Here is a 15,345-nt window from a genome sequence, read left to right as displayed (position 1 = left end):
AGTGCAGGCTGTGGACACCATCTTGGCACTGTCCCTCTGCCTCGTTGCAGCTCGCCAGGATCTCAGAAAAGGGCTTTTTGGTCATTTGGAGCCCCAACTTTTTGTGGCTGCCAAGCAGGGGACACCAATAGAGAACCTGGGCACTTGTGAGCCCAGGACTGTGTATATTTGCATTTTAAAAGCTGCTGCTTATAGGTCTGGCTTCCAAACTGCCTGAATCTAAATGCTAAGATCCTCCCCTTAAGGACGCTGACAGGTCTTAGTACATCCTCACTGACCGGAAGCTATTAAAAATATAATAGCTTCTGCCCAGACAAGCACAAAGGTTTAGGAGACAACCAGAACCGAGGCAGGGGTGAATGACAAGCTTCATCTACTCCATGGAGCCACTCCTTCAAGACTGGGAGAGATGGTTGTTTGATCAACTGTAGAAACTAATAGAATTAAGCAAGATGAAGAACAGAGGAGTATGTTCCAAAAAAAAAAAGAGCAAGAAAACAAGATAAAAACTCAGAGAAAAACCTTAATAAAAGGGAGATAAGTAATTTGTCTGATAAAAAGTTCAGGGTAGTGGTCATAAAAATGCTCACTGAACTGGGGAGAAAAATGGATGAACACAGTGAGAACTTCAACAAAAAGATGGAAATAGACAACAGACTAGAAGAAGCAGAAGAAAGGATCAGTCAACTCAGAGACAAGGCAGTGGAACACACCCTATTAGAGCAGCAAAAAGAAAACAGAATGATGGAATATTATTCAGCCATGAAAAGAATGAAATCTTTCCATTTGTGACAACATAGATGGACCTCAAGAGCATTATGCTGAGTGAAATAAGTCAGAGAAAGACAAATACCATATGATCTCTCATATGTGGAATCTAAAACAAAGCAAGCTCAGAAACAGAGAACAGATTGGTAGAGTTGTCAGAGGCAGAAGGTGGAGGGTGGGAGAAATGGGTAAAGGGGTTATGAATTTACTTAGATAGATAGATAGATAGATAGATATTTTAAAATGATGGGAAACCCATACATACCATGCCACTACTAAATATTATGTGGTCAAATATTTAACATCATGGGAAAAAACTAATGATATAGTGTCAAGTGAAAAAGCTGGCTTTCACAATTTAATAAATTCATAAAATTTAATTCCACTGTGTAAAACAGCATATATGTGTGTGTGTGTGTGTGTGTGTATAAATATATATATACAAACAGAATATATGTACAGAAGAAAAAAATCAAAGGATAGATCCCAGAATGTTAGCATTGTCTATGTCTAGATATTTATACTATGAATATTTTAATTTCAATGCTTTTGTGTATATTTTCTAAATTTTCTCTAAATTGTTAGACTTATAAGAAAAAATCAATTAACATATTTGTGTGTGTGTATTATCTAAAGATTACAAGGAGGTTATAATAGTTTACCAACTGTGGAGGTGAGCTCATTTAAATCAAGTTATGTTAAGAAAATATTTATGAACTGTTTATAGAAAGGTAATTTACTATTATTTAGATATGTTTACATGATTCTTACTGAAATATATAACTCATATGCCTTTTCTTTTGCTTTGAATGGAAAAAAATGATAATAATACACGAGTCTACATTTTTTTAACAAGGAACTATTGCAATCATCTAAGATAATTTTGAATGTTCCGTGTCCCTATGTTCAAGTATCTAATTTTTTAAAGATAAGTAGACTGAAATCCAGGAATAGCATTTTAATTAAATTTTGGTATGCCTTATAGGACAACAAATAATATCACTCTCTCTCCCTCTTACCTCCCTCTCTCTCTCTGTCACCCAAACACACACACCCCATAAATGGTACTATGCTTCTTGGCTTTGAGTGCTTACCATTTTTTCTAATGAAAAGATCTTTTTTTCAAACAAATAGAGGGGTGTAAAGGTAGCATATACAACCATGTGAGGAGACTGCGTTGCTGAAGAACCTGTGAAAAGAACATATATTGTGTCATGGAAATTCTAGCTGAATGGGTCCATCAGTATGTCATTCCAGAGTGTTCGAATTCCTTAATGAGAATATCTTTGTGTGTGAAAAATAGGTAAATGACCGTAAACGTATTTAATAAATGTTAAATCTCACTTATGCATCTATTTTATAGAACATCTCATTAGTTTTACCTTCACCATAATACCATTTAATTGCTTAAGAAATCATTTAATGTCACTATAAAAAAAGTTATTAGAAAAGCTCTATTATTAGTGTCACTTAGACTAGTTTACAAATGATAATGTTCAAAGGGAATGATTTTAAAATTGAAATTTTTTTAGCTTTCATAGATAAAAACTTATTTTGAATTTAAAGAAGTCCAGAACTTTCTATCATTTCAAGAAGAAAGAAAGCATAAACTAATCCTTCCATGAAGAAGGAAAACTAAGTCAGTAACTTAGTTTGAATTGCTGTTTATATATGTATTTGGCCAGGAAATTACTATTTATTTATTTATCTATTTATTTATTTCCAGGATAGTTAGCATACAGTGTTATATTAGTTTCAGGTGTACAGTATGGCTTACTTAATATTTAATGTTTCTGAATATCACTCATTTTTTCACATGTTTCTTAATAGACCTGAAATTAGTATATTTGATTCAGTATGCTTTTGTTCTTTAAAGATTCTGGCTAAAATGGTATAATTTATTTTCCTCTATTGTCTTTATTTGTAATTAAAAAGTTTGTTTTATTCCTTTACAAATTCAAACACTAATACTGAACTGTATTAGATATTTATTAAAGAATAATATTTTTAGAGCCACAAAATATGTTAGCTATGAACCAGGATCTATCTAGAATAGATTAAAATGTAAAAAATATCAAACTTATGAAAACATATTTTTACATTTAAAAATTAAACTTTGGAGCCCCTGGGTGGCTCAGTCGGTTAAGCATTTGCCTTTGGCTTAGGTCATCATCCCAGGGTCCTGGAATCGAGCCCCGCATTGGGCTCCCTGCTCAGTGGGGAGTCTGCTTCTTTCTCTCCCTCAGCCTCTCCCCCAGCTTGTGTTCTCTCTCTCACTCTTTCTCTCTCAAATAAATAAATAAAATCTTTTTAAAAAATTAAAATTAAAATTAAATTTTGTATATTTTTCATGGAGCAGAGACCTGAATCCAGGCATATATATATATATATATATATATACACACACACATATATATATGTGTATATATATATGTGTATATATATACACATATATATTTATATACACACACAATATGTGTATATATATATATATAGTTAATTTATACAGAGTAAGACATATACTAATATATATTTATATACACTAATATGTAATTATGTTTTATATTTATATAGTTTATATAATTATACATTAATATCTATGGATATTATACAATATGTACTGTATAATATATATTGTATTTTATGTAATATATTTTATATGTTATACTATATATAACAATATATAATAGATTATTTGTTATATGTTAATACATAACATGTACATTTATTAGTATATGTCCTCCTCCATGCAAACACTTCTGTGACTCTTGTACCATAAGAACTTGCAACCTTGACTTCTGTCTCACGTGTAAGACTTTGCCCCCATGTGCATACGGATTTGAGAGTTTAACAATTATGGGCAAACTTGAGCACGTTTATTCAGACATGTCTAAACAGGTAAAACACTTTTGGATGACAAAGTTGTATTCCAACTCTGTAAACTCCACAGTTTCCCAACTTTAGGAAACAGCTAACATAGTGATTATTCTAGCATACTGAAGCTTACAATCCGACAGAGACTGCAGTGAGTACTGTACATCTGATGAGGGTCTTGAAGCATGCAGTGACCATTTGAATTTTTCTTTTTCCTTTTCTTTTTCTCCATTTTTACTCTTCTTCTTCCCAACGTCTTTTACATCTGCTTTTTTTAATATATTAAAAATTATATATGATAAATCTTTTAACTACAAAATCTCAAACTATATTGCTTATTCAGTTATTATGTTGAAAAGAAAGCCAAAACAATAGTGTTATTTAAATGTAAAACAATAGCCACAAATTTCCCGAAACACTACTCACCTCTAATTAGAAACATCAAAATAAAGCGAGAGAAAACTTTGAAAATTGACAATGTACTGCCAAAAACATGAAGAATTATTGGTTATTGGCTACACATTTTTTATTAAATGGAGATGATCATTTGAATAGAATTCACTTTATGTATATTAATATATAATTTTATATATTATATATAATTTTAAGATAATTTTCTCATTTTAGAGTGAGGCTAGTTTTCTCATTCCTCCTACTGCCATCATAAGATGTCTATCTGCTGTTTTTTCACCAAAAATGCCCTCTCCACATTCCCTCATCTTCCTCAAGAAATCCCTCTCATCTTTGCAAACATAGCCCAAATTCCTTAGGGAATTCTTCCCTGATGCCTAGACTAAGTATGAACTCCCATAGTTTTCTGTATTTTCCTTCAAGTATATGGTTATGGTTTTTAAAATTAAAATTAATGTTAGTCTCTCTCACTAGATCATAAGCACTAGCAGGTAAGTTCCATATCTGATTTTGTTCACCAGATTATCGTTAATTCGTGGAACATTTATTGGTATTCTACTCAGCAAATAGTATATCTGAATGGATGGATGAACATATGTTAATTTGTGAGACATGAAAAAAGGTTTCTAAGTTCAAATTAATTTGAGATATACTAGGTAAAACAAATTTAATCGGCCTTCTTGTTCTGCTTTCTTTCATAAAATAATGCACATTAGGTCATTTAAAGAAGGGCTTATGATAGGCAGATATCACTCATATAGTTGTTCTTGGTAAATTCTTGAGGAACATTAATAGTAAGAATTTCTGCGTGGGAAATGCTGGTAGGTAAGATCTTGATAAGGAATAATTTGGGCAAAATATAAGATTTTATAAAACAAATATTTGAAAGATCATTATAGATGCTTTCAAGGTATATAAAAAAGCTGAGTCTATTCTAGTATATTTAATTCTACTTTACTATAAAAACATGATTATTTATACACATAGCTATATGAAATATTTTAGAAAATATAAAATAATTATTCAATATATTTCTCAGTTTAGGATCCTACACTTTGTAAAATAACTTGAAATTATTTTATTTTCAAATTTGAATTTCTACCTTACAATAAACGGTCAGCAAATCATGATCCATACTGTGTCTATTTTGCATTTCCTTGGTGGGGGGCGGGGAGACAAACTACGACAACTTCCCCCTTTGCAGTTTTGCTCCATTCCAGTCTACATATAACATATAAGGACGTGTGTGTGACGGAAATTGACAATGTCTCTTCTTATGTTAATACTATACTACTTCAGTATCATCAAAATATGTAGTTGCCCTTGATTTTTAAAGACAGCAAAATATGAAATAATAACTAACATCTAGTAAACAAGATTACTAGTTCTAAAATCCTAGAAAGATAGGATCTTAATTATTTTCACAACACTTAGTAAACAATAATGACAATAAATAATCATTAAATTCAGCAACAACTGTAGAGCATTTATGTACCGTATCTATATTGAACGTAATGAATGACATCGTGGTATAAAATGTCTTACCCTTCGGAGTTTTGTCACTTTTCTCAGGTACCTTTAGTGTTGTTACTGAACCTTCAGGTTTGAATTCTTTGCCATCCTTCACTTCTTTGCCATTCTTCACTTCTTTCCCTGGTTCTTTTAATTTGGCATCTAACATGGCTATTTTGCTTTCAGAACTGGACTCAACTGACAGCTTAAATTCGGGCAATGTTTCTTTCAAGAGCTCCCATACTTTGTCCATATATCCTGGGCTTGGATAAAACACAACAGCATTAATTTCCAAATCATAAAGAAATAGAAAATCTTAACAGACCAATTACTAACAAATATATTGAATCGGCAATCAAAACAATCCCAACAAACAAAACTCCAGGATGAGATGGATGAATTCTACTGGTGAATTCTACCAAACATTTAAAGAATAATTAATACCAATCCTTCTCAAACTCTTTGGAAAAAGATAGAAGGAACACATTCTAACTCATTTTATAAGGCCATCATAACTTAAATACCAAAACCAGACAAGGACACCACAAGTAAAGGAAATTACTGACCAAAATCTCTGATGAACATAGATGCAAAAGTCCTCAACAAAATATTAGCAAATAGAATTCAACAATACATTAAAAGGATAACATACCATGAACAAGTGGGATTAATTGCAAGGATGTAAGTAAGTATGATTCAACATTTGCAAATCTTTGTGATACACCACATTAACAAAATGAATGATAAAAATCATAAGGTCATCTCAATAGATGGAGAAAGAACATTTGACAAAATTCGACATCCATTTATGATAGAAACTCTCAACAAAATGGGTATAGAGAGAACATACCTCAACATAATAATGGCCATATTTGACAAGCCCACAGCTAACATCATACTCAATCAACTGTGAAAATCTAAAATCTTTTGCTCAAGATCAAGTACAAGACAAGGATGCCAAGTCTCACCATATTCATTCACTAGTATTGCAGGTCTTAACCAAAGCAAGTAGGCAAGAAAGAGAAATAAAAGGCATCTAAATTAGATAGGAAGAAGTAATTTTGTCACTATTTGCAGATGACATAATATACATAGAAAACTCATAAAATGCCACCTGAAACTATTAAGCCAATAAATACTTCAGTCAGGTTGCAGGATACAAAATCAATATACAAAAATCTTTTGCATTCTATACACTAAACGAATCATCAGAAACACAAATGAAGAAAACAATCCCATTTACAATTGCATTAAAAGAAATAAAATACCTAGGAATAAATTTAACCAAGGAGGTGAAAGACTTGTACACTGAAAGCTATAGGACATTAATAAAAGAAATTGAAGATGACACAAATAAATGGAAAGACATTCTGTGCTCATTGACTGGAAGAACTAATATTGTAAAAATGTCCATACTACCCAAAGTCATCCATAGATTCAATGCAATCCTTATCAAAATTCTAATGACATTTTTCACAGAAATCGGAAAAACAATCATAAAATTTGTATTGAAACACAAAAACCTCTTAATAGCTTAAGTTATTGTGAGAAAGAACAAACCTGGAGGCATCACACTTCTTGATTTCAAACTATGTCACAAATCTATAATCAAACAATATGCTATTGACATAGAGACACTTAGATCAATGGAACACAATAGAGAGCTAAGAAATAAACCCACCCATATATAGTCAACTAACTTTGACAATGGAGTCAAGGATACACAATGTGGAAAAGCTAGTCTCCTCAAGAAATGGTGGTGGAAGAACTGGACAGCCACATGCAAAAGAATGAAACCAGACCGTTATCTTACACTATCCACAAAAATCAGCTCATAATGGATTAAAGAGTTGAATGCATGGTATTATGTGGTTCTACCATAAAACTCCTACAGAAAACATAGGCTTCTTGACGTTGGTCTCGATACTGTTTTTTGTTTGTTTGTTTGTTTGTTTTGGATTTGACTTCAAAGGCAAGGGCAACAAATGCAGGAATAAAAAGTAGGGCTATATCACGCTAAAAAGCTTCTGCATCGCAAAAGAAAACATCAACAAAATGAAAAGGCAACCTACTGAATGAAAGAAAATATTAGCAAATCATATATCTGATAGGGAATTAAAAAATACATGAAGTACTCATACAACTCAATAGCAAACAAAACAAAACAAAAAAACCCAAACTCTCCAACTAATAAATGGGTAAAGGATCTGAATAGACAATTTTCAAAAAAAAAAAAAAAACCCTACAGATAAGCAAAGGTACATGAAGAGATATTCAACATCACCAATCATCAGGGAAATACAAATCAAAACCACAATGAGATTTCACCTCATGGCTGTTATCAAAAGAAAAAAAACACAAAACAAGAAATAACAAGTATGGCAAAGAAGTGGAAAAAGAAACCTTTATGCACTGTTGGTGGAATTACAAATTGGTGCAGTCACTATGGAAAACAGTATGGAGGTTCTTCAAAAAAATTGAAAAAGAACTTCCATATGATCCAGCAATTCCAATTCTGGGTTATCTGAGTAAAAGGAAAATGCCAATATGAAGAGATATGTGCCCACCTGTGTTTACTGCAACATTATTTACAAGAGCCAAGATATGGATAAGGAAGGTGTGGCATATTATACATATATATGTATATTGAGTATGAATGAGTATGAATATATGAAAATTACTCAGCCATAGAAAAAGATAGAAATCTTTCCATTTGTGACAACATGGATGGATCTAGAGGGTATAATGCTAGACTAAAAAGTCAGACAGAGAAAGCCAAATGCCACATGATTTCATTATATGTAGAATGTAAAAGACAAAACAAACAAAAGAAAACAGAAACAGACATATAGGTACAGGAAATAAACAGTTGGCGATTACAGGGGGAGGCATTAGGGGTGGAGTGAAATAGGGGAAGGGATTAGAGGTACAAATTTCCCAGTTATAAAATAAATAACTCACGGTGATGCAACATACAGCATAGAGAATATAGTCAATAATATTGTCATCACTATATTGTAACAGATGGTAACTAGACATCATGGGATCCTTCAGTAACATATACAAATGTTGAATCACCATGATGTATGCCTGAAACTAATAGGATATCGTACGTCAATTATATTTCAGTTTTAAAAAGCGAAGTGACCAACTGCTCTATTCCAGATGAACTACTCCAACATTAGAGAACTGTGCCTAGAAACGAATTATTTCGTTTGAAATTGACTTCTTGTATCACACAGATATATCATTGATTGTGTTTCTATTATATGGAGAGTCAAAGCCCTTTTTTTCCCTTTTAAATGGAAAAACTGCATTAATTGAAGGAAAACCTGAGAGGTGAGGTCAATAATTGCACATAGACCAGTGCTTCCCTTTGGTACTCCCACAGGAGCATGGAAGGGAAGGTGTCTGTTGGCGATGCCACAGAACACTTTTGTCCTAACTGATTTTCACATGGAAAAAACGTTCTAATCGTCAACATGAGTTTGGAACTTCAGCACTCTAGTTCTCCTTGATCCTGTAAACCATGAACACTACTGTAGGTCCCTCAGAGGCTTTCTCTTCACATTCTAAACCTTCCTGGCAACAGAAACGTCCCACTCCTGAACATACTTGTGGCTCTGAGAATATTGTTTTCCTGCTTCACTGGCCCTCTCCTTCCTTTCCTTCAAACAAACCCAGTCAATAGTAAAGGTTCAGAACAAGTCAGAACACCCTCCGTGAAGCCCCCTTGACCCCCTGCAGCCTTGGCTAGACGGCGATTGATTACATACTTCAACTTGAACGTTTCTTGACAATCATCTATATACTATTTCATGACATCCTTTTCATTTAATATTACATAGGCATGCATAAATTAATTTTGTAATTTTACAGTATAATTGTAATTTAAAATTATATGAATAATGTGGCAGAATGTTCCTAGGAAAAAAACTCTACAAATCATGACATACATAGATCAAAGCATGTATTTTTTACTCTTTAGTTGTATTTAGGAGAAAATTGATAAATTTGAATGTTCGGCTCAGTCTCACTTATTCTTCTTTAGAATTTTCCCCATTTTCAAAGGCTGATTACTAATTATCATACATACGTCTAGATAATATTAAATAATCTAGTGACATTCACTAGAGAGGGAAAGAAACTTATAGTAATTATGACTCTACAGTACAGTAGCTACTTTTTCTATCACTTACTCACTTACTTTGGAACAACAACAATAACAACAACAACAACCACCATATAGAATAGGTCATTTTATCCCCATTTTTCATATGAAGAAATTGGAGCCCAGAGAAGTTACGTTACAAAATTCGCACAGCTTGAAACTGAAGTGTCAGAACACAAATCTAGCCAAAGCTCAAGGTTTCCCCCCTTACATCATTTTCATAGAAACTTCATAAGCAACCATAAATTCATGCAAATTGAACATCTAAAACTGCTCAAAATTTTTATTATTAATTTTAAGGTAGTCTATGAACACTTTTCAATTTTCATGTATGATCAGAGTATGATTCTGGTAAGAGACAATTCACAATTTCTAATTGACTAATTTTCTAGTCTTATTTATTTTGACTTCCTATTTCTTCACCACCTTTCAATGGACTTCTGAGGATTTCCTGTCTCCGCTATCTCTACTCACTATCACACGGGAAAAATTAAGACAAAATTATAAGCATTCCTTCAACGCTAAAGATAAAAATTTAGAAAAGTGCATAGTTTTAAATTTCATTCTGCCTCTACTTCCCTCCACTAACATTGCCCATAGTGTTTCAAGAAATATTCTCTTCTCTTAGATATCAGAAAAGGATTTTCCATGAGAAGACCTATCTAGACCTTTGCCTAAAATAAAAACATAGGATCACCTCTCCCTACAGGAAAGCTGTCCCTTGAGGAAGGGGTCTACTCTTCCATTTTTTTCCCCCTGTATATATGTTTATTTCAACCAAAAAACAGCTAGTTTATCCTGCTGAAATGATGTTTCAGATGGTAGAATCCAAGTTACTGGGGACTGAATTTAATCTCCTCTAATGTGGACCTTTTGAGAATGGTAGCTTTCTAATACGAATCAAAGATCAGAGATGATCCAAATTGATAACTGTGTTATGGATTTGATCTTTCTATAAAAACCAAACCACTCTGGGCTTCGGTTTCCTCATTTGTAAGGACACATACCGAGCTGATGAGGTCATATGAATGACTAAACAATATCTTCAGGACTGTGGTTTTTAATTAGAAATAATATATTAATGTGCGTAATGCCTAATAGGTGTTTCACTATTATTAGTTATTTCCTAATATGTTCAGTTAATTAAAAGTTGCCTTTATATTTCCGTATTGAATAAGCATAGTAGCTGAACAGGTGTAAAGGGACGCATGTAAATATTTTACCATAATAAAGAATTAACATTGTTTTCATATTTGTAATTCAGATATTTAAAGATTAAATTCACAGTCTTCTTAAGGAAACAGAATGTATCCTGAAATTCTAAAGGAATTTTATAGGATACTATAAAATACTATTTTCACAAATATTTTGTAAAATGTGTCATTTCTTGAAATTTTCTTAAAGATTAAGAATGTTTTAGTTCAAGAAACATTCCCAGGGGAGAAAGAAAAAACATATATGAAGAACTTAATGTTAAAACCTACTGGAGAGAGATCACTTCTGGTAACCATCCTGTAAGTGCATGGATAACCGTGAACTCTCCTAGTTCTCTCCTCTCTGCTATATGGATGCTGAGAAGGAAATGCACAATAGTATAGTTAGCCACGTTTGAAAACAGACAGGTATATAAGGACTGGGAATCTTCAGTAAACAGTGGTATCGCAATAAAAATGTAGGGGTCATAGTGGTTCCATATTAGAATACAAGAAAATACTCTTCCAACTGCCAGATGATTTGTTTTGTTAAAGCGTTTAAAGAGATCCGAAGATAAAATTTCGTGTTTATTTAAAAACATGCTAAAGCCTTATTTTTAAAAGATATAAATTAATATTCATGTCATATAGACAAAACATATTCACATATGTATTATAAAATATGTAAATTTAGATGATATATATTTTATATATTCAAAATACTAACATGTTCTTTAAAAAATAGAACAGTATCTTTTATCTTTCTTATTTCAGTTATTATCCTAAGACACCTATGAGGCTGTGTATTAAATCAGTCTCATACATGGCAGGTCAAGATGGACATCAGATATCCCTAATTAAATCCTTAGATAATTTCAGAGAGACTAGAAACATCTTCTGTCATATAAAAGAGTAGATCTGCCACCATAGCATAAAGTCGAATGAGATTATGAATGACCAAATATCATTCTTCCCATTTTAGTCCTTCTGTTTTCTGAAGTGATTAGTCTATTTACATTAACACACATAAATGCTGTACCCCCATTGTGGCCAGGGGTCACATCTTCAGTCCACCAGGTACCAACAGGGGAGATTGATGGGATTGACCGTACGTGTCCTTTTTCAGAAAGAAATCTTACTATCTTAGTCACATGTTCTATCACTTATAAACTTGCACTGGTTTGTTGTTTATAGACTATGAATTTTGATGTGTCTACATATGTCACAGATAACAAAAATCTCTTGGGGTAGTTCACAGTTTAGTCTAAGCTCCTCTGTGGATAATCAAATTTAGGAAACAACTGTGTAAACCTCATAAAGATAATGTTCTGTCCTTTGCATAGCTCACAATGATGTTGACATAATTATTACATGTTAATTTTTAATGTGGAAAGCTAAAACTCATATGAAAATAATTGCTGTATACTATAAATCTGAGAAAAGTGTATAAACAAATGTAAATTGTACCACACAGTACAGGTATCCACTAGAAAGCTTCAGAAATGTCTGGTCCTTTATTTCCTTGCGGATTTATTTATTTTTTAAAATAACAATAATCCTATTTCTTAGGTTGCTATAAAATTCCATGGAACTGTAGCTTTAAGAAAGACAAAATGCCACTCCAATTTCCAGGTCACAAGTTTAACGCTTCACTGATGTTAATTCAGCTCCAATTCTCAGAACTTCATTAGGTCTGAGAATTAAGAACATGAGGAACATTATTTTCTTTCAAAACAAACAAACATAGCTGTCACCAGAGTGAATACTTAGTACTATTCAGCTACCTAAAAAGATCTGAGCTGAGTTCTTCAAAAAATCATTGAAATTAAAAGTTGTGAGCTGGGTGCAACAAATTCCAAACAGAAAATCAAGGGTTGTTGAGAGAAAAGAGAGACGACAAGGATGGCCATAGGAGTGGCTGGTTTTGTTGTGTAGCCTTGGGAAAGAAAAAGGAAGTGAAGCCAAAGGATAATCCACAAAAAGCAGGGTGGGCTTCTGAAGGATAAGCCTCTGCTTCCCAAAGGGGAGGAGGCTGAGCTTTGTGGTCTCTGTTAGAGCGTGTGGGTGTTCCGTTGGGAAGGAGACGCTGTCACACCCTGCAGGAGGGTGAAAGGTATCAAATTCAAGCTGGTGAAGTGTATGTGAGAATTCTCCCACTGAGAAATGATACGAAGTTGCCAGGCCTTTGCAATTCAAGCATCTAAGCTATTTTTGCATGGCTGGGGTGGGGATGGATTGACCTAGGTGGAAGCCAAGAGAATGAACATGACAGACATGTCTCACTTACACTGATGCACAAGACATGCAGGAATAGAAGACGCAAGCAGATTTCACAAGGGTATTGAAGCAAATGTGAGTAGTTTTCACCACGAATGTATTAAGGGATCATTGTTACCAAAAAACATGAGGAACATACTGACATCCTTCAGAAGAGTTCAGGTTTTCAAGATTAGTAAATTATTGCTGCACTTACAGAACCTAAAACTTGAACTGGATTCCAAGGTATATTATTTGGTATTTAGATGAACCAATATTTCCCCCTACAAAACAACTTCTTTCTCACACTAACCTGAAACATTATTTTTCATGATTACTTGCCATTCATGGTAAGAAAACTTAGGATATAAAATAATTTTTGAGTATTTTCTCTTGGGAGAATGTTGTCTTATTGCTGGCTAACTCAATATTTCAAATTAGTGGTTTTGGCATGTTCATTTTTATATTACAATATTTACATTATTTGGAAAGAAAACTCATTTAAATTGATTTAAAAATAATAAAGCTATGTGTTATAGATGTATAGCTGTTTGTTGTCTGTCTTTTTGTTTTTATATAAGTGAGCGATTGATCATTCTTCCTTCTACATACTCAACATTTGCCAGCTTAATGATAGCTTTACACAGAAGCATTGGCCAGAGCTCAAATTCATAGGTTGTCGCTGGAAGCAACAGATTGTTGTATTCATCAAAAGGCAGAAAGTCATCAATAGTTATCTTTCTCCAGCAACCCTAAACAGGAGAAGAAAGGAACACGTCAGTGACTTACATTATTTTCTCTCATCCATTATGGTCCACCACTGACTATTTTATTTAATATCAGCACATCCCTATCTATACATACCGACAGTGTCACTATTTCTGAGGTCTTGTAAACACATTCTTGGGTGCCTTACCCTACATAATGCAGTAAATTAAAGTGTTGCAAATAGCAGAACCCAAACATTATACAGCCATAGATAACTTTGGCCATAATTAAATAACTCAATATAGTCGTAACACCAATTCTCCAAATATAAGTAATTATTGTTTATCCTGCTAGTGAAATTAAACTTCCAATTACCAGATTACTTCTACTCCTAATTAAAGATCTAATTCTTAACATGAAGTTATTTAATACTTCATTTAATAAAACCATGATATATTTTCCTGTATACATATTACTTCACAACTAAAAGTTTAAGACAAATGATAACATTAATGATTATAAAGTCAAAAAACTATATATTTTTTAAATTTTGGTTTTACATGTGAAATCTTACCATGGATTTATTCTTTTGCCCAAGAAATGTTTTCAGCAGTGATGCAAACGTTGTGAACCTAAAGATCTGCAAAACACATCCCCTAAACCATTGCATCGCTTACAGTCTAGTGAGGGAAGACGTTTATGCCAACAATATCAGACATAACATGTTCAAAGTGTTCTAGGGCCAGAAAAGAAGGTGTGACAAATATTGCTTGTGGAAATCTTCACAAGAAGGTAACATCTGAACTAACGATTCAAAGAACAGTCTAGTTTTCCCAAGTAGATAGGAGTAATGGGGTGAAACATGGTTTCTTTGCATGGCATGTGTAACTCTGAGCTCATATTGCCCTCTTTAGTGGTCGTGTGTCTTTCTTTCTTCCCTAAGAGATGATGTAGGGCAAGACAGGGTTAAAGCACAGGTGTTTAGCCACTCTCTCTTCTAATTTCAGATGATAAGACCCAAAAGAATACCCAGTGAAATAAGTCAGACACAAAAGGGCAAATATTGTATACTTCTACTTACGTGATAATCTGGTAAAAAACAAATTTGCAGAGACAAAAGGCATGATAGAGGTTACCAGGGACGGCGAGAAGAGGGGGATGAAAAATTACTGTTTAATAGGTACAGAGTTTCTGTTTGGGATGATGAAAAAGTTGTAGAAGGAGATACAGTCTTGATGGTTGTACAACCTTGTAAAACTATGTAATGCCTCTGAATTGTACATTTATAACGGTCAAATGCTAAATATTACATTATATATATGTTAGCAAAATAAAAAACTAATAATAGCAGTTCCCTTTCTACACTTTGATTTTCAACAAAAATTTTGAAGGAACCAACTGGATCCCTATGAAGGAAAAGTTTTAAGTCAACATAGGAACTTAAGTTAAACC

The 15,345-nt window shown here is 33.1% G+C and overlaps 1 protein-coding gene across 1 annotated transcript in view; it reads right to left on the bottom strand.

The window, feature by feature from the left end:
* The window catches only part of ADGB (androglobin), a 157,959-nt gene that overhangs the window by 97,044 nt on the left and 45,570 nt on the right, over positions 1-15,345 (bottom strand). Inside the window, exons 6-10 of the mRNA XM_008695018.2 lie at positions 13,798-13,937; positions 11,221-11,307; positions 5,599-5,828; positions 3,776-3,916; positions 1,863-1,957 (exon numbers count right to left, since the gene is read on the bottom strand). Of these exons, the coding sequence (XP_008693240.1) occupies positions 1,863-1,957; positions 3,776-3,916; positions 5,599-5,828; positions 11,221-11,307; positions 13,798-13,937 (693 nt within the window). The remainder of the gene's footprint in view (positions 1-1,862; positions 1,958-3,775; positions 3,917-5,598; positions 5,829-11,220; positions 11,308-13,797; positions 13,938-15,345) is intronic.

Source organism: Ursus maritimus, unplaced genomic scaffold (assembly GCF_017311325.1).
Source record: "Ursus maritimus isolate PB19 unplaced genomic scaffold, ASM1731132v1 scaffold_13, whole genome shotgun sequence".
Taxonomy (NCBI): Eukaryota; Metazoa; Chordata; class Mammalia; order Carnivora; family Ursidae; genus Ursus; species Ursus maritimus.
This window is presented reverse-complemented; position numbering and strand designations above follow the sequence as displayed.